The sequence below is a fragment of the Aphelocoma coerulescens genome, chromosome 14 (genome assembly GCF_041296385.1).
Source record: "Aphelocoma coerulescens isolate FSJ_1873_10779 chromosome 14, UR_Acoe_1.0, whole genome shotgun sequence".
Taxonomy (NCBI): domain Eukaryota; kingdom Metazoa; phylum Chordata; class Aves; order Passeriformes; family Corvidae; genus Aphelocoma; species Aphelocoma coerulescens.
The window spans coordinates 9,252,797-9,272,332 of NC_091028.1; the positions used below are offsets into that span (position 1 = coordinate 9,252,797).

Consider the following 19,536-nt stretch of genomic DNA (forward strand, 5'->3'; position numbering starts at 1 on the left):
CCAATGAGCGCTATGTGAGCGCGCGTCTCTATGGTGGGGCGGCGCTCTAGCCCGTGCTCAGTGGTGCGGGCGGGGCGGCGTGGGGCCGAGGCCGCCATGGCCGGCGCGGGGCCGGGCCCGGCGGAGGGGCCGTGCGTGCTGTGCTGCGGGGAGCTGGACGTGGTGGCCCTGGGCCGCTGCGAGCACCCGATCTGCTACCGCTGCTCCGTGCGGATGCGGGCGCTCTGCGGCGTCCGGTACTGCGCCGTGTGCCGGGAGGAGCTGCGGCAGGTGAGGCCGGGCCCGGGAGCTGGGGGGGGGGCCTCGGGCCGGGCGGGGCAGCGCTCGGGCGCGGGGTGGTCGGGGAACGTGCTGAGTGGAACCGGCGGGGACGGACAGCCCGGGTTATCCGCCCTCTGCCCCGCTCCCGGGGGTGCCGCCGCCGCCCGGGCGAGTAGGAAACGAAATGTGAAGAAAATGGAGTTTGGAGTGAATGTTTATGGTTTAAAGTCAGCAGGGCTCGCTCTGGCAGCACAGAGCCTTTGCTCCCTGCTTCGGGAGGCATCTGCTCTTAGGAGGGATCATGGACTCATAAAATCCTGGAATGGTTTGCAATGGAAGGACCTTAAAGCCCATCCGGTGCCACCCCCTGCCATGGGCAGGGACACCTTCCACTATCTCAGGCTGCGCCAGGCCCCGTCCAGCCTGGCCTTGGACACTTCCAGGGGTCCAGGGGCAGCCACAGCTTCTCTGAGAATCTGTTTCTGGATTTACAATGTAGCTTTTGCTGTAAGAACTGAAATTCTTTACTGTATTTATGTCTCAGCCTTTCTGGGCTGGGGCTGGTAACTCCAGCTGTGCCCTAAATATTGCTGCTACCCCAGTAATTCCCAGGCTGGGAATGTGCTGGAGCAGGCAGTGGTAGGTGGCTCCTGTAACACCTTAAACAGCTGCAGTGCTCAGAGCCCAGCGGGAGCAGCTGGGAACAAGGAAATTCCCTGAGAAGGATATGTGGTACAAGCAACTTAGGAAGTGTTGCGTGTTTTGCTCCTCGCTTTCCTGGGAGTTAAGGAAAGAAGAAACAGTGGTTTCCCTGCCAGACTCTTAGGTATTGAGTCACTTGTCACTTGGAGACTCCAGGTTGCCGTGTGATCCTCCAGGAGATGGGGAGGAGCCGAGGGCAGGGCTCCTGCCAGGCATTGGCTGTGGAAGGGGTTGTGTTGGTTGAGGATATTTACTCTGGGAACAGCTGTGGGCGCAAAACAGACCAGAAACGTTTCCTAATCTCGTTCAAACTCCAAAGGCCTGGCTAGGCCAATCCACGTTTCCCTGGCAGGTTGATAAGATGTCCTGTGGCTTTGCTGACAGCAGGGGAGAGTGCCCGGGGGTGTGACAGCTGGGGCTGGCACAAAGCTCTGTGGGCGTGGGGAGCTCCCAGAGTTTGTGCTGGGGAACAGCTCCGGCTCCCGCTGATCCCGGTGCTGTGTCCCACAGGTGGTGTTCGGGCGGAAGCTCCCGTCCTTCTCCTCCATAGCCCTGCACCAGCTGCAGCATGAGAAGAAATATGACATTTATTTCATGGATGCAGAGGTTTATGCACTGTACAGGTGAGCCCTGGCTCCTTCCTGGAATGTCTCCCTGAGCACGTGGTGACGCACGGGACGTGGCAGGAAGTGCTGCTGTGGGAGGGCAGGGTGGTGTGGTTTCTTGGGATTTGAGGAGCTGGGATGTGAGTCACCTGCCGTGCAGGTGTTTTTGGCAAGGTGACAGGCTGGAGCAGGGCAGTGACATTGAACACTCAGCAGCTCCTCGAGGCTGCAGTGTTGGATTCACCAACACAACACACAAGCTTTGCTCTGTCAATAAAAGGCATTTTTGGCATCTTTATCAGCAGCAAACCTGCTGAAAGCCTCTCTATTCCTTGCATGGCTGCTGTGGAAAGTGATAAAGACTTAATTACTGTTACAATTGTAATTACTGCTGTGCTGAGTAAGGACTAACCAAACCCAGTTGTGCCAAGTATTGCATGAAGAGTAGCATTGTCTTCACACAAAGATCTTAATTCTGAATGGGACAGAAAAAAGGTGAAGTAAAAAAACCAGTGCAGAATGAAAACGTGGCATCAGCACAGTGTTCTACAAATATTTTTCATAACAATCTTAATTGGGAGGGTTTGAGATAATGGAAGGAGGAATGGAAAAGATGAAGCCATGCAGGCAGTGGAACCTTTTCCTTGGAGAATTGGGCATTATATTCACCCTGATTTGGGCTGAGAGTGTAACTTTGGTACATTTACAGTTTTGCATGGCTTGATATTTATGGAAATGAGGGAGTGGGAGTCTTACAGTGAGACCAGTGCTCAGCTCTTCTTGGGAACCATTGTGGGGTGGGATTTTGGGGTGGGTTTTTTCCCCTCCTTTCCTCATACAATTCTTTATCTCTCCCCACTGTATTCCTCAGTTTCTAACATTGGAAAGTGTAATGGAATTGGATGTGAATGTTGCAGGAATCAGCTGAATCTCCAATAGCGGATGGGTTTGTTTCAGTTTACTCAGCTTTGTAGTGACAGTGTAGTTCCTACTCTGTGGCTGCTCAGCTCTTCCCCAGCAGTTGGGACCTTGGTGTAATGTGGTTCCATCCCATTCCTGCCATACAGCAGAATTCTTGGAATAAGCAGGTCACAACCCACACTACAGATTGCAGGGGGAGCCATAGAGCTGGAGCCTTTTCCTAGGGATGGAACATTTGCGTCTTGCTGAAGGTATCAGGGTGCTGAGAGGGAATTGGATCATTTTTGGGACTCTTCTCATCCCTTAGGAAGCTGCTGCAGCACGAATGCTCCTTGTGCCCGCATTGTAAGCCCTTCAACACCTTTGCAGATCTGGAACAGCACATGAGGAAGCAGCACGAGCTCTTCTGCTGCAAACTCTGTGTTAAACACTTAAAGGTGAGCTGGGCCTCTGCTTGGATGTGTGGGAAGGAGGGGGGTTTTCCTCCATGACTTCCAGGAGTTCCTGGGAAAGATGGGAAGGCAGAACAGCAAGGATTTATTTAGGTTTCCTCTTCCTGCAGTGAGGCCAATTGCTTTATTTTAAGCCTTTCTCCTTCCATAAACTGATTAATGAAGAGGGCCTGGAGGTTCTCCAGATTTTAAATTAAACCCCATGGTGGTGGTGCCACAGTTGGTTCGTGCCAGGTGAACTGGAGTTCACTGCCAAAAGGGATGGGATCCAGGAGTGAGCAGGTTGACCTGAATGAACCCTAATAAGTCTGGGAACTGAGTTGAGTCTTTCCTGTGGTCTTGGAATCTCTGGAGCTGATTGAAGGGAAGTGGGGAGGGAGGGCAGGACCTTCTTTGGTTTGTGGTGTCCTTTGAGCTCTGGTGAGGTGCTTCATGCTCAGTGTACGAAGCCAGCACCAAGGGAACTTGTTTGTCATTTTCTCTCACAAACAATATTAAAACTTGCTTTTTAATTTCAGAATATTGTAGAGATTTTAATTTCAAAGAAAGAAGTTCCATGTTACTTGTAGCCACTGAGAAGAAGCTCTTAAACGTGGGGAAGTTTCAGTCCATGGCAAAGCCAAACAAACCTTTTCCCAGAGCAATTTCCCAGTCTTTGTCTAGGCCAGAAATAAAGGATATTCTGTTCTTAAGTCTGGGTCAATCCTTTAGGCATCTCCAGAACCCTTGTACCAAAATAGCTCACGTGGTAGTGGGGACAGAGAGTTGGCTTATGATACACCATTTGTTCACTGAAGTGGATCCTCTGTGTGCAGCTGTTTGGGGTGGTTCCTGTGTGAGGAAAGTAAAACAGCTCACTTGGGGTTTTTAAATTCGAGAATGCAAAATACTGTTTGTTGATAAATACAGTTAGGATTTTTCTACCCCAGAGATTATAATTTAAACTTGTTACAGTATAAAAAGATTCCAAAGGGGAAAAAGTGAATTAAATCCATTTCCAGTGTTCAGAGAAATGCAAGTTAGATTGAATTTGAATCCATCACTTGAATTTTATTTCCTGTCCACCAAAAATTCTAGGTGTTGGTGGTCAAAGTGCATCTTTTTGAAGCAAGTCTTCCACCCCTACAAATGGAGACATTGGACACAAGCTGACTTGTTCCGTTTAGTTCTGTGTCCATAAGAAACAATACAAATCTAGAAATACAAATCTATGAATACAATATCTGTCTCTCCAGATCTTCACCTACGAAAGGAAATGGTATTCCCGGAAGGACCTGGCCCGGCACCGGATCCACGGGGATCCCGATGACACCTCCCACCGGGGCCACCCCCTCTGCAAGTTCTGCGACGAGCGGTACCTGGACAACGACGAGTTACTGAAACACCTGCGGAGGGATCACTACTTCTGTCACTTCTGTGACTCTGAGGGAGCTCAGGAGTACTACAGGCAAGGAGATTATTGATATGAGTCCTTTCTCTAGCTTAAGTTTTGAAGGAAAATTGCTTGGGTTTGCTTTGAATGTAGGGGATAATAGTGTTTGAAGGCAGAGTGGAGGAATGGCAGCAGGTTGGCTGCAATTCCTCAAACAAATAGCCAGAATAGTCTAGTTCATGCTTTAAAATTTTCTTTATTAAAAGTTACATTTTGCAGCCTGACAGCAGCTGTCTGGTGTGTTACTTTTAATGGTGGACTGGATGAGAGGAAATGTTCTTAAGTTGCACCAGGGGAGTTTTAGATTCCCAGGTATTGGGAAAAATCCCTTCATGGAAAGGGCTGTCAAGCATTAGAGGAGGTTACTCAGGGAAATGGTGGAGTCACCATCCCTGAAAGTGTTTAAAACCATGTGGATGTGGTACTTAGTGGTGAACATGGTGGTGGTGCTGGTGGATGGTCTTAAAGGTCTTTTCCAACCTTAATCCTGTGATTCCTTGATTCTAACGCTCCAAAGTTCATGTGCAAAGGGAATAGGAGTAACTTTTTTGTCGTGTGCCCAGCTGGATGTGCTGAGCATCTGTGGGTTTAGTTTAAGACCTGGATCACGCATTGGCCATACAGAAACTGTGTCAGCTGGAAAACATCCCTGGGGATTAGGACCAACCAACCACCAGGGCTTGTCCTCACTTGCCCTCGTACGAGTGGCTGTGTGGTACCGTGGGAAGGGTCAGCTCTGTGTTCTCTGCTCGCAGTGATTACGAATACCTGCGGGAGCACTTCCGCGAGAAGCACTTCCTGTGCGAGGAGGGCCGCTGCAGCTCGGAGCAGTTCACGCACGCCTTCCGCACCGAGATCGACTACAAGGCCCACAAGAGCGCCTGCCACAGCAAGAGCCGGGCCGAGGCGCGCCAGAACCGCCACATCGACCTGCAGTTCACCTACACCCCCCGGCACCCGCGCAGGACCGAAGGTGGGCTGGGCTGGGGGCACTGACAGGCACCCCAGGGTTAGGGAGGGACTTCCTGGGGGGTGGGGAGGCTGCTCCATCCCTGGAAGTGCCCAAAGTTGAACAGGGCTTGGAGCAGCCTGGTCTAGTGGAAGGTATCCCTGCTCAGGAACGAGATGTCTTTTAAGATCCCTCCCACCCAAACCATTCTATGGCTCTTATTCTCTAAGACTTTTCAAGAACGTCTGGTGAATATTTCATAGCCATGAAAAAATTCTTCCCAAAGAAGGTAGACAAGCCCTGGAACAGCACCAAGAGCTTGTAGAGGTTGAGAAGGCTTCTTCAACCTGAGAGGTTGTAGAGGTTGAAGATAACCAGAACTTGCCCAGACAAAGCCCTCTGATATAGTTTTAGAGCTGGCCTTGCTTTGAGTAAAGGGCTGGAGCAGGTGATATCCGGACATCCCTTCCTACCGGAATTGTTGTAGGATTTTTGTGTAGGATTGTGTGAGTTTAATGAGGACACGTAATTTTACGAGAACTGCTGACTTGGTCATCAGAAAGAAATGAAAATAGTTTATTTGTACCAGTATATTTTTGCATTTTTCAGGCACAGTGTGATGCCCACAGTAGAGAAATAACAGAGTCATCATTCCTCCCTCCTGTTTAGGTGTTGTAGGTGCAGAAGACTATGAAGAGGTTGACAGGTTCAACAGGCAAGGGAGGGCAAGCAGGTTGAGCAGCCGAGGAAACCAGCAGAACAGGAGAGGCAGCTGGAGGTACAAGAGGTGAGTGGCACAACGTTGGGAGTTTTATTCCCATTTAGTGTTGGCTTTTCCTTGCCAGTTCACAGTATTTTGGTGGATTAGGAGGAAGGAAGTGGTACAAAATTTGGAGACCTCCATGGTGAATCCTTATCTGAGAGCTTCCAGTCCGAGCCCATGTCTGGGCTATGTGCTTGATCATCATGGAATTATTTTGTGTGCGGTTTCAGCTCAGGAAGCAAACAATGTAACCCTCAACTTGTGGGTTAAATAAACTCAGAACCCTAAATGAATTCCAGCAGCTGTTTTTATGCAAACTTCTCTAAACAGGATTTTCTGAAGTAGGTGACAAGTCTGTGCAGGTTTAATGGAGTTTTTGGTCTGGGTAATCATGATGTTCCTGTTCTAAGGACCTGTTTCGTTGAACTAACAGATCTCTGTGTGGCCAGACTGAGTGCTTTGGAAGAGGGTTAAGTATTGAAATGAAACTTTGCATTTCTATGTCTCTTCATCCACACCAGACCTGAGTGCTTTTTACATCCTGCACATCTTATTTTCTTCTTTTTCTTGCTGGATGGGCAGCTGGTTCATTACTGGTGATTCCACTGGGGAAAAAAGTCCATCCCAAAACACTCCTCTGTTGGTGTCGCATGTGGATCATGCATGTGTTGAGAGTTCATGCCCAGCTATGTCTCAAAGAGTTCCTGTGGCCTCCAAGAATGATTCCATATCTTTGGAAATGAACGGGAGAGACAGGTGCCCCCTGCATCCACGGTGCTGTCTCTCCCAGTTCACCCCGGTTTCTTCTGGCCTGGATTGTTATTCCCACACATGGAACTTGGGAATCCAAGGGGGAATGTTGCCTGGCTGGGGTGGATTGGAGTGGTGGGGCTGGTTTAGGCTTCTCAGCAGGTGGCAGCACGAGATCAGGGATGTTACCAGAGCTGGCACCACAGAGCTGAGACTGGAGTGAGGCAGCTGCTCCGTGAGCCTTCCTGTTTGACCAAGGGAGTCTTCCCTGTCCTGCAGGGAAGAAGAAGACAGGGATGTTGCAGCAGCAGTCAGGGCATCTGTGGCAGCCAAACGGCAGGAAGAGAAGAAGAGGGTGGAGGACAAAGAGGAAGGCAACAGCAGCAGGGGGAGAAAGGAGGATTTGAGGGATCCCGATGTGCTCGGCTCCAAACGTGTGCCAAAGTCTTCAAACGATGTCACAGGTGAGTGTTGGACAGGTCCTGCACTGCAGGGCATCTCAGTTTCTGGAAGGTTCCCTCAGAAAGTTCTGCCTTACCCATGTTTTACTCATTTAAAGTATCATGAGTTTCCTGTATACCATGACATAATGGGGAGCACGGTTAATTGAAGGAAATAGTGATGCATGGATTGAAATTGTTCTTCTGGAATGTTGGTTAATGACATCATCAGCTGCTGAAAATAGGCCTTGGTAGTGCTGCTGTCATGGTCATTGATAGCCCCTGCTCTGGAATGAATGTGTTTGGGTTGAAAACATGTCTTTGCTTTTTCTGTCCCTGTTCCAAAAGAAGCAGCTGCTAACGGAGTGCTCAGCCAGGGCGACTTTCCAGCAATCGGCTCTGCAGCAGGACCTCTCCAAGGGTGAGTCTGCACAGGGCTGCAGCAGGGACAAAGTACATTTAGAAGCTGATTGATGTGTTCTGCATTTCTGGGGGAAAATAATTTTCCAGATCATTTGATCACTCCAAGGCTTCCCCTGCCCCATCCCTTCCTGCCTCGAGCCAGCTTCTGGCTGGTCTTTAGAATCACAGAATATCCTCAGCTAGAAGAGACCCTAGAGGATCATCAAGTAAAACTCCTGTTGTGCCACCCGAAGTGACAGTTTGAGGAAGAGTGGAGAGTTGTGGGTTTGTGCTGTCCCTTGGGGTTGTGCTGCCTCATTAACTCAAACCCTCTCCCTTCCCCACAGCTCTGTCCAGCCAGCACTGGTTAAGCTTAAAGAAGAAGATTTCCCAAGCTTGTCCTCCTCTGCAGCTCCCAGCATCTCATCAGGGATGTCTCTGATGTACACAGCGACAGCCAGGAAAGCAGCCTTCCAGGAGGAGGATTTCCCAGCTCTGGTGTCCAAAGTGAAGCCCACCAATAAGACAGTAACTCACATCACATCTGCATGGAGCAATGGTTCCAGTAAAAACGTGGTCAAAGCCATGAGCAGCCCCTGTGTCAACCAGCCAGCCAAAAAACCATCCTTGAACACCTCCAAAGGAAGTAAGAAGAGCAATAAACTCTGTGAGTCGGATGACGAGGATGGCGGTGGTGGCCTGACCACCCAAGAGATCCGGAACGCCCCGACCATGTTTGACGTCTCGTCCTTGCTGGCAGCTTCTACCTCACAAACTTTTACGAAAGTGGGCAAGAAGAAGAAGACGGGGGTTGAGAAGCAGAGCTCATCATCCCCACGCCCATCCCAGGAGACATCATTCCCCAGGCCAGCAGCAGAAAAGCCCTCGGAAGCAGAGCAGCCATCCAAGGCGTTCCCTGCTGCTCACGGCCCTGACAGAGCCACAGCTGTCGTCAACGGGCACTCGGATAAACCATCAGCTGGCTGTGGTACACCCAAAGAGCCCCCTGGCCTTAAAAAGCCCCCAGTGACTAACAAATGCCCTTTACCTCAGGAAGACTTCCCAGCTCTTGGGAGCTCAGGATCAGCCAGGATGCCCCCGCCACCAGGTAAACATGGAATGAGTCACAGAGTCATGGAATGGTTTGGGTGGGAGGGATCTTAAAGATCATCTCATTCCACTCCTTGCCGTGGGCAGGGACACCCTGTACTACCCTAGGTTGCTCCAAGGCCTGTCCCACCTGGCATTGGACACTTCAGGGATGAGGAAACACTGCTGGGCACAGCCAGCTTGGTTTGTAGAGAGCCCAGAGAACACATGGATGTGTTGCATAAACTCATTCTGGCTCTTGTGTGAGGTTCTGCCACCAGGTGCCAGTTGGGCTCTGGAGGTAAAGGCAGCCTGGGTGTCACAGGAGGCCTGGAATGTCCTCTGGGAATCACCTCTGCCCCACAGCTGGAGGTGTTTGCTCCTGGATGAAGAGCTGGTTTTTCCCTGTCCCCAGGGCTGACACATCTATGTGTTGTGCTCCAAGATCTGCCTTGGAAGCTGCTGCAGGCTAGGGAATCTGGCTGTGTCCTGTCCCTGCTGGCACTTGTCACTTCACTTCCTTGGCCACTTCCTCCTGTGCTGGGAGAGGTTTCCTGCTGTTCTTTTAGCCATGACCTTGTGAAAGCAGAGAGACAGCAACAAACGTGACTTGGAGTGGTTTTCGTGGAAGTGGGATCACGTCAGGAGATGCCAGCACCGCTGTTTGTGCAGCTCCTGCTGGGAGAGGCCAGGCCAGGCCTGCTGCCTCCTCCAGTGATTTGTGTTCCCTTTAATAATGCAAAAGTGTTTTTCATTGTGTCTTGGAGTGGGCTTTCAAAATTATTTTCCATTGAAAAAGAAAATGAATAATTAAAGCGCTTTCTCTGTAGAGGAACATCAGCCACTCTCAAGTGCTTCATGAAGATTTTTTTTTAGGTTTTCTCCAATATAGTGATGTCTGCACTGCAAATTCTTCTTGGTGCTTCTGCAGTGTGTCAGGCACTGGTGTGGGTTTTATCCAGGGGTCTGTGGGTCTCTAATTCCTGCCCCTTCCCTGCTTCCCTCAGGCTTTAACTCCGTGGTGCTGTTGAAGAACCCTCCTCCGCCTCCGGGCCTGTCGGTGCCTGTCAGCAAACCCCCCCCGGGCTTCGCTGTCATCCCATCCTCCACCATCTCTGAACCCGTCACTACAGCTCTGAAAGAGTGAGTCAAGGGCCTGCCAGGGGGCACGGGGCACCTCACACCTCACTCGTGTCACGGGGGCTTCAAACAGCGCACAGGGGGTTACTCTAAGCAGGGCCAGCCCTGTGAAGATTCCCACTGGCAAGTCCCAGGGTGCTGTGGGTTGGATTTGGGAGAATTGCATAGAACAACCCTGTGTAGTTACAAGTCTGAGGAGCTCTGCAATGTTTTGGCTGCTCAGACCTTGGTCTGTTCTAGATTTATTTGGAAATCTGCAGTTCCAACATATTCCTGTACTTCCCATCGATTCTGTGGGAGTCCCAGGAGCAAGGTGCTGAGGCATGTTCTCCTTGGTGACCTTCACTGCTCTTTCCAGTAGCTGCTCTCTGGTCCCTTCTGGGATAGAAAGAGGAGTTTGTAAGAAAAAGGGAGGGAAAACTTTGTGTCAGTTTAATACAGAGCCTGCATTGTCTGTTGTTTTATTCATGGTGAGGTCTTTGCTCAGGTCTTTTGAGTGCATCCAGCTCACAGAGCAGCTCATCAGGACCATGTTAAACTTGGATTTTAAACATTCTGTTTGTGTAAAGCTGGAATCTGATACAGAAATCCCATATTTTATTATCCTGACAAGACAGCTGTGTGCTGCTTATGTGTACCTGGATGAAGGAAGGACGTGCAGCTGCAAACCAGAACAGCCTTGTGATTTATGTCCCAGGGCATATTTGTGTGATACAAACCAATGTCAGGGTCGCTTCTGGTCTTTTCCAACACAGGCCAAAATCCTGTCATGGATCATACTTGATACCTGAGAACTTCCAGCAGAGGAACATCCAGCTCATACAATCCATTAAAGAATTTCTTCAGAGTGATGAGTCCAAGTTCAATAAATTTAAAACTCATTCTGGGCAGTTCAGACAGGTGAGTGGGTTCCCAAAGCCTCCCTTTCTAGGAGGCCTGCATCCCAGTGGGATTTTTAATAGATAAATATTTTTTTCCTCTTAATTATTGCCGTTCCCTGTCCCCTGCAGGGGCTGATCTCTGCAGCTCAGTATTACAAAAGCTGCCGGGAACTGCTGGGGGAAAACTTCAAGAAAATTTTCAAGGAGTTGTTGGTGTTGCTGCCAGACACGGCCAAGCAGCAGGAACTGCTCTCTGCTCACAACGACTTCCGGATCAAGGAGAAACAAAGCTCCAACAAACCCAAAAAGAACAAAAAGAACGTTTGGCAGACAGACTCCCCCGCCGACCTCGACTGCTACATCTGCCCCACGTGCAGGCAGGTGCTGACCCAGCAGGACGTGGTCACCCACAAAGCTTTGCATATCGAGGATGAGGAGTTCCCCTCGCTCCAGGCAATCAGCAGGATCATCAGTTAGCTCTTCCCAGGGCCACGACCCAGGCTCTGGCTGTGGATGTGCACTTTGGAATGAGGTTTGGCAGTAGCGTGGCTGGGGGCCGGTGCCGGCTGAGGCAGTGAGGAGCAGGTGACTTGGGAAGCCCTCCTGGGCAAAGGGATCATGGGAATGTGCCAGAGCTCGTCCCCACCCACTGTCTGAGCTCCCAAATCCAGGGTAGGGTTAGGCTGAGCTGCAGTGGGGGCAGGCAGGGCTCCTTCCTCCTGAACATGCAATAGCTGGGAATCCTTTCTGATCTGCAGAATGACAGGGGACACAATAGGGGAATATGCTTCTGGTTTGGGGGTTTCTTTCTGGTTTTGGGGTGGAGGAAGTTTATGGATCACTGAAATGAATGGAAGTGGCTTCCCTTATAACATTCTGATTTTTTTTTGTGCTATTTCAGTGAAGATCACACTAGTCAGGGGTAAAAGGTGCAGGAAAGCACTGCCCACGGGGGTGTGTGACCAGGAGAGCTGCAAACACTGGGCTGCAGAGTTTTCTTTCTGCAAACAGAGTCAATTATGCTGCTTGAAGAATTGGGCTGATCTGTGCAAGATTTGAAGTTGCCTCTGACCTTTTCTGTACAGTTCTTTCAAGAAACTGATTTTGTAGCCCTGCATGTACAGTAACAGCATTAAGGCTTTACTCTCTGTAAAGCACATGGGAATTTTATTTAATGACTGCCATGTTTCTAATTACTTGGATGTATTACTGGTGGGAGCTCCCAACAGCACCCTGGGACATTAAATGCTGCTGATCACTGACCATGTTTTCTGCAGTGCCTTTAAGTGCATTTATCTGTTTACAGTGGTCTGACACCTGCACCTCCCTTGGTGACACCAGGCTGATGTAGCTTTGCTCGTGTTCCTTGGCCTCCCCAAATTCCACCTCAGAGGAAGAGGGAGATCTCTTCCTCCTCTGAAGTGACTCCTCCAGCAGCAGCTCTGAGGGGATGGAGTGCCAGGAGTCCCCCATGGCTGTAGTTCAGTGTCTGATTCTCTCCCATCTCCAGGTTTAGTTATTTCTAATGTGTAGGGATAAAGCTGAAATTAATTTATGTAATTTTTAGTGATGAAACACAGCTTTTCTAACAGCATCATTTCTATGAAATCGAGCTCAGAGTATTACCCAAGAGCTACTCCTGCCTACAGCCACTCTTCCTTGCCTTACACATGTTATTTTTGCTTGCTCTCAGGCTGCAAAGTGCTTTGGGTTTTCTTTTCTTGAATATTTGAGACTGTTCTGACCACCTGCCCATGTTGGATCTGCCCCAGAAGGGGCTGGGGAGGGTGATTTGGCTGTATGGTGGTTCACACACTGCATGAGTCCCTGGCAGTCCCTGCCTTGCTGGGGATCCTGGAGCTGATCCTGGCCCCAGGCAGGGACACCTGAGGGGGCTGGGTGCTGCCAGCTGCCCCCACCACTTCCAGTCAGCAACTCTTCCCATCCCTTTGGTTTTTAAAGTTCAGGGAGTGAAATGTGTCTTCCCTGCAGGAGCATCTTCTGTCTTCCCTTGGGTTTCAGTTATTTCTCCATCAGCAGCTCTGTGTTCCCCAGGAGGTGCTGCTGGGAGTTCCCTCGAGGTGCTGCATCTCTGGGGCCTGATGTTGCAGTCTCCTTGTTCCTTGTGCTCACCTGATTAAATAAAGTTATTACCAAATTTTTTTTTCTGTTCATTTTTAGCTCTTTATTGAAAATAAGTTGCAGTTGGTTACACAGACACTGAAAATACAGAATCACAGATTGTTCTCTCAAAAGATATTTTTATATATATAATATATACAAAATTGTAAACATTTTAAACTTATTTCCATACACAGTCCACTTTATACTACACTGCACAGAGGTTAGTGACAACTGCAACTCCTGGAAGCGTCTGCTCAGACAGAGGTATCTGCAAAGAAACTGAACTTCCCAACCCGCAGGTGGGAGCTGTTGGAGATTAAAACTCTTAAAGGAGCTGAGGTTTTTAATGTGTATTGCAACGAAATCCAGGCAGCTGAACTGGGGTTTCAAGTTGAGACAGTGAGGGCTGGTTCTGAGCCTCATGGGGGGGGGGGGGGGGAAGAGGGGCTTGTGACACACAGAGGGTTCAAAATGCAACTGAGAATGGGACCAGGGGGGGACCAGAGGGGCACCAGAGCCACCTGCTTGGGGACAGCACAGGCTGGGAGGAGTCTGTAAAATACACAGCAGCTTTTACTGAGAGAAATACCCATTCCGTGGAATAATGATGGGATTTCCTAAGGAACAGACCATGGTTAGAGGGCAGCAGGCAGAGCCAGGAGCCAGCCCTTCGTCTTTGGGGGCTGGCACTGGGATGGATGGTATGAAATACCCCTGTAAGGGACTGATGGGCAGGAGAAAAGAAGTGCTGTGGGTGTCACTTATTGTAGCATGAACTGATGGCACAAGAGCCAGTGAGATCCCAAGTTCCTGATGTCATGTAAAGGGAGGGATTTGCAGAGCCCTGGCATGGTTTTGGGACAGCCCTGGCATCCTTTTAGGATGTGCCCTGGGTGGTTACAAGGGGGCAAGTGCTGCTGTACCAGAGCTGGGAGAAAAAGAGGAGAAAGATGAAAACTGATGTTCAAATACCTTGAAGCCCCAGCACGCCATGGTTACTGCACCCATGGCTCTGGTTCTCCAACCATGGCCCCCTTGGGGTGTGTTTGGTGACAACCCCACCTGCACACCCTGCTCTGCCTGACGGACACACCAAGGTGCTGCCACAGCCACCGCAGGGCACCAGTGACACCCAACAGCTGAGGGGGCTCCCAAAGGATTTGGGGCAGGATTCCAGGCACGGGTGTCACCCTCCCTCTAAGTAGGGTTAAACTCAGCAGGGTGAGGGCTCCATGGGGCTGGGGGGCTGCACCAACAAACCCCAGAATGGGGTTGAGTCAGGCTGAGGTGGGTGAAGGCTCTTGCCAAGGCCATGGAGTTTGAGGTTGTCTCGTCCGGCCTGGTGACACGGCCTCAGCGCGGCCACCTCAGACATAAACCCATTGCAATTCCCTGGAAAAATGCTCCAGCTGTGGGACTCCTGCCTGTCCCAGCTGCCTGTCCCAGTGCCACCCCAGCAGGGCTGCCACCCCTCCTCTGCCTGGGACTGGCACTTTGGGTGCAGAGGATCAGGGCTCACCACCCTCCAGGTGCCTGTTGAGTGATGAGGCCGGACATGTTAACATGTTATTCCCAGCTCCAGTTTAATCAAGGACATCTCCTGTGCTGCCAGGAAGCCCCTCAGGCACCCAACCCTTCCTCCTCCTCCCTGCCCAGCAGAGCAGGCGGGTGCCTCCTGCAAGGAAAAGGTAACACTGACTTTGGGAAGCTGAACCAGCCACCACCCTCGGGAAGCACCAGGAGTTGTGCCGGTGTGGTCCCCATGTTCCTGCTGCTGCTCCAGAGGTCAGTCCCGGCACAGAGCGTGGTGGGATGTGCGTGTGGGGGCAAAGAAAGGCAATGCAGGCCTTGGGGGGACATTCAGAGCGTGTAATATTCAGCATGGGGGGCACACGGGGCAGGACACGTCCCGCAGGCAGACACAGCTTTAGCTCTTTACGGTTACACGGAAACTCTGGAACAGTTATATTATAGTTAGAAAAAATACACTGTACCCAACGAACATTATCTCACGTACAATCAATTTAAACATTTAAATTGATTATAATTTTGCTAAAATATTAACACAAGTACTGTTTGTGCTGCTAAAGTTTCAGTGTTCCCTCTAAGGAAAATATTGCTACAGTTCTACCGTACCCTGTATTAAAATCCTCGGGGTTTTTTCTTTCCCAGCAAGACTGACTCCACAAAACCACAAAGATGCCGGAATTCATTGAGGCTGATACCACACTGGGTTGGGGTGTCCGTGGTCAGGCACCTGTGAGGAGCTTGGCACAGCCAGGACCTGGAGCCAAGGCAAGGAATGAGCTTCGCCACCGGCAGTGACCTCTTGGGATGATTGGCTGCTTAATTAGTGCATCGATCTGCTGCTCATTAATTAGTGCACTGATCTGCAACTCAGCAGCAGGAATGAGCTGTGGCGATGGCGACCAGGACCTGTGACAGGGGAGGGGACAGGTGGTGGCTATTGCTCCTCACGAGGTTGGAAGGCAGCAGCGGCTTTGCCGGCGTGAACTGAAAAGGCAGGACCCTGGATTGCCGAGAGAGCCAGGAGTCTCCAGGGATGGAGCTGCCACCAATGGGGCTGGGAATTCAAGTTTCAGCTCCTCTGCTCAGCCCTTAGTGACACAGCCTGGGTCAGCTGCCACACGGGCAGGGAAAGCCGGCGCGTGGCTGACAAGGACCTACTGGATTTTACACATTTCCTTCTTTTACAAGGCAGGAATTTTGCAGTTGAACCCCCAACCTGAGCCTCTTTCCTGGATGCTTTTCACTGACTCTCTTCCCACACCATTTCCAAACACGGGGCCATGAGCCCACACAGGATGGACTTTAATGGCCTGTGAAGGCTTTCCAGTTCCCTGCCTGGATCCCTCATTCCTGCAGACTGCGGGGTGACACACGTGTCCCCACCTGGGGTTCTGCTGCAGCTGACAGATGGTGGCTGCTCCCAGAATAAAAATACAAGTCCAGTATTGCTCCTAACGGCCTTGGATGTTGAGACTGAGCCCCTCACCTTGGTCCTCACCTCTCCACAGTGAAGACACATCAGCGTTGCCAACCAGAAACTCCTCAGGAATTTACAAACTTCCCAATCCCCCCGTGAAGGAACGGAACCACAAAGTGCTGCATTCCCGATGATCACAGGCTATTCCCAGTTAGCAACCAGCTCCTGCTGAACTGGTTTCCACTTTCAAACAGCAAATTTTTTAATCCTCAACCGGAACTCGTTGAAGTGTAGAAGCAATCTGGATGCTGATCCCAATCCCGGCCTGCTGTGCCCCCCCTGTGCCTCTAAACCAAGTTTTGAAACACCTGTTTGGATGTTTGTTTTGTACAGCAAATATATACAAAGAAAAGTAACACAGACACCACTGATTTCCCTGTGAATTTGGCACTTTCCATGGAACCTGGACTGGAAGCTCTGCAGCAGGAGCAGACGGGGCCAGCTCTCCCCACTGCCCACCCACCCTCAATGGATTCTGTGTTAGCTCTGGAAGAACGAGATAATAATTCCTCAGCTGCTGTTTTCTAAGAGGAAAAGGTGTCCTGGGCTTTCCCAGCAGAGCTCAGAGAGGGCATTTACTCCTCTTCCCCACGTGTAGGTGATGTGGTACCAACCTCCCTTCCTCCTGGCTTAGAGGGAACACTGCTTTTAGAAACCCTGGGACAGGTAAGACAAGAACCAATACCACTGTACAGAATTCACTGCACAACGAGCTAATAAAGGGACCCGGCACTGACTCGCCACGGCAAGGAAATGGGACTGGATACATTTGGGACCAGGCAGGGGTGGCACCGCCCCAGCCCCTCAGTACGCTGGCACTTGGTAACCTTTGGGGTTGGGCTCTAAGGTCTCGGTGAAGGGGGGGCTCTGGTAGGTCTCCGTGCTCTCCACGCCGCTGCCGCCGGGGTAGCCGGGGTAGGACGCGCTGGGGTCGGTGCCGAACTGCTCGGTAGCGAACAGGGACATGTCCGTGCCCAGGCGGTACCGCTGCAGCGCCCGCAGCGCCAGCACCACCTGCAGGGAGCGAGGGACGGGCTCAGAGAGGGCAGGGCTGCAGCCCCGCAGCACCCCGTGTCCCTCAGGGGGACCCCCATAACCCCCCCAGTCCCCCCAGGACCCCATGTTCCCCCAGGACCCTGTGTCTCACCAGCATCACACATCACCCCAGGACCTCATGTCCTCCCACGATCCCCCAAACCCCCAGGACCTCACATCCCACCAGGCCCCCCTGCCTTCCCACGATCCCCCAAACCCTCAGGACCTCACATCCCACCAGGCCTCCCTGCCTTCCCACGATCCCCCAAACCCTCAGGACCTCACATCCCACCAGGCCCCCATGCCTTCCCACGATCCCCCAAACCCTCAGGACCTCACATCCCACCAGGCCCCCATGCCTTCCCAGGACCTCATGCCCTCCCAGGATCCCACAATCCCCTCAGGACCTTGCACTGCCCCAGGATCCCATGTCCTCCAGGACCCTGTGTCCCCTCAGGACCCCACATCCCCCATGTCACTGCAAAGCACCGAGCCCATCGCAGCATCCCAGCAAACTGCCACCCCACTCCATTGTATCCAAGAGCTAATCCAGCCCCAAACCCCACCCAAACACTCCAGAAGCCATTTCTGTGGGACAGGGTGACCCCCAGAGCTCTGCCTGGGGTGGGGGGCCCTGGCTGTGCAGATCTGGCACTGCTGGCCCCAATAAACCCATCTGCTGTGGGGAAGGAAAGCTGCCGAGTGCCAGGCCAGGAAAATAGGTCAGTTCTGCCAAGACTCGTTCACCCTTTTCCAGGTTGCTGGAATTGAGGTTGCAAATGGTGGGAAATGTGGGCGGCAGAGCCGGGAGGGCCCCATGCTCGCTCTCATTCCAGGAGGCTTCATTAACAACTCAATTAGTTTGCAAACGATGGGCTGAGGAGGCTAAAAAATGCCGTAGAAGCCAGGGATGGCTTCCCAACCATCCCGGCCATCCGGGGTGGGAGCAGATGCTGATGGGATGGAGAACATCCCACCCACTGCCCTTCCCTGCGGCAGCCGACCATGGGGAAGAGCTGGGATTAAAAGAGATTTATTTGGATAATCATAAAGCAGGGAGCAGTTAAACTGGGGAGGAACTGGAGCAAGGCTTGCTGCTGAAAAGCCTCGGACTGGCTTTTGCCCAGTTCTTTTAAGGCAATATGGAATCAGTGCACATCCTGGGGCTCTGTGCCCAGGAAAAGCTGCAGGAGGGATGGAGGTACACAGAGCCATCCCTGCTTCTCCACACACAGCCCCTGGAGTGGGAGCCCCCCGGGGTGGCACAGCCCCCCCGAGTTCATGTGGGGTCCAGGTGGGCCCCAGGGTTTCACACAGCCCTGGCTGAAGTCCCTCTGCCCATGTGGAGCCAAAAATGAGACCAAAGGGGGTTTCTACAAGTCCCTTCTCCAGGTGGACAGCAGAGGGGCCAGTTTGGCTTGTCCCAGGAGGGAGCTGATGAGCCTGAGAGCTCCCAAAATCCCCCAGCCATCCCACAAACCAGCTCAGTGCAGAGATCTGCTCCTGGGGACTCTCTGCCTCCAACGAGCCGCCCTGGGGCTCTAACGAGGTCCTGAAATCAGGGCAGCTCGTGGCTGGTGACACGTTTTCAATGGGAACAAAACTTTCCAGCCCTGGGAGAAAGGGAAGCCTGGAATTCCCCAGCGAGAGGGGACTGAGCTGATGCTTCCTGGGTAAGAAACCACCAGTTCCACGTGTGGAGGGCCCGCAGGCTTCCCCAGTATAGCTGCTCACTGCCCACCAGGATTCACTTCTCCAAATCCCAGACTCCCCCTCAGCTCAGCACTGACCCCAGGCAGGTTTCATTTCTGCTCTGCCCCCTCAGCTCCGGGGCTGTGCTCACCCAGATGATGATGGAGAAGAAGGAGAAGGTGATCGCTGCCCGCGCGGCGTCGGCGCCCTGCGAGAACCCCCTGGTCAGCGTCGTCCTCTGCCACTGGTTTGCCAGGAAGCAGAAGGCTACAAACCACAGGAAGGCCAGGAAACCTGCAGGAAAACAGAGGTGGTCAGTGCTGCCCCTGCCCAGCACCTCCCCTGCTGCAGGCCCCCCTTTGCTGCTGCACAAACCACCCAGGTTTCCAACAGGAACGGGAATTTTGGGAGTCATGGCCCCAAAGGAGCTTATTAAAAGAGGCTGGTACAAAAACAGAGATGGAAGGAAACTTGTGGGGTCATCTCAAGTGTGTTGCCTGTCTGAAGTTCAGCTCAGCTACACCTCAACTCGATCTCAAAGACCCCCAGGGACAGCACATCCTCCCTGGACATGTTGGAGAGGGACTTTTCACAAGGGCATTGAATAATAGGACAAGGGAGAATGAAGGAGGGTGGATTTACATTGGATATTGGGAAGAAATTCTTCCCTGGGAGGGTGGGGAGGGCCTGGCACAGGGTGCCCAGAGAAGCTGTGGCTGCCCCTGGATCCCTGGGAGTGTCCAAGGCCAGGCTGGACAGGGCTTGGAGCACCCTGGCATAGTGGAAGGTGTCCCTGCCCAGGGCAGAGGGTGGCACTGGATGAGCTTTAATGCCCCTTCTAACCCAAACCATTCTGTAATTCTGGTTCCATGACACGTGAGAGCTCTGCTC

The 19,536-nt window shown here is 51.9% G+C and overlaps 2 protein-coding genes across 4 annotated transcripts in view; one reads left to right on the top strand and one right to left on the bottom strand.

The window, feature by feature from the left end:
• ZNF598 (zinc finger protein 598, E3 ubiquitin ligase) lies at nucleotides 1–12,945 on the top strand. Of its 3 annotated transcripts, none has more exons than XM_069029582.1 (13): nucleotides 1–270; nucleotides 1,474–1,586; nucleotides 2,797–2,926; nucleotides 4,177–4,388; nucleotides 5,129–5,346; nucleotides 5,992–6,109; nucleotides 6,519–6,554; nucleotides 7,115–7,299; nucleotides 7,624–7,696; nucleotides 8,025–8,785; nucleotides 9,774–9,909; nucleotides 10,662–10,806; nucleotides 10,917–12,945. In XM_069029582.1, exons 1-13 carry the CDS (start codon nucleotides 31–33, stop codon nucleotides 11,262–11,264), a joined length of 2,715 nt encoding a protein of 904 aa, XP_068885683.1. In that variant the 5' UTR covers nucleotides 1–30; the 3' UTR covers nucleotides 11,265–12,945. The 3 variants fall into 3 exon arrangements, with proteins under 3 accessions (XP_068885683.1, XP_068885685.1, XP_068885684.1); XM_069029583.1 differs by having other exon boundaries at nucleotides 2–270; nucleotides 7,627–7,696; XM_069029584.1 differs by lacking the exon at nucleotides 6,519–6,554.
• SYNGR3 (synaptogyrin 3) overlaps nucleotides 12,497–19,536 on the bottom strand; it is an 18,825-nt gene continuing 11,785 nt past the window's right edge. Inside the window, exons 3-4 of the mRNA XM_069029585.1 lie at nucleotides 18,797–18,939; nucleotides 12,497–16,932 (exon numbers count right to left, since the gene is read on the bottom strand). Coding sequence (XP_068885686.1) covers nucleotides 16,723–16,932; nucleotides 18,797–18,939 — 353 coding nt within the window. The 3' untranslated portion in view covers nucleotides 12,497–16,722. The remainder of the gene's footprint in view (nucleotides 16,933–18,796; nucleotides 18,940–19,536) is intronic.

Bases quoted from the DNA above. Each gene is read 5' to 3' on its own strand.
- ZNF598 (XM_069029582.1), top strand. From the start codon at position 31: ATGGTGGGGCGGCGCTCTAGCCCGTGCTCAGTGGTGCGGGCGGGGCGG. The intron at 271-1,473 runs GTGAGGCCGGGC...TGTGTCCCACAG, and splicing joins GCCGGGAGGAGCTGCGGCAG to GTGGTGTTCGGGCGGAAGCT. The intron at 5,347-5,991 runs GTGGGCTGGGCT...CCTCCTGTTTAG, and splicing joins GCACCCGCGCAGGACCGAAG to GTGTTGTAGGTGCAGAAGAC.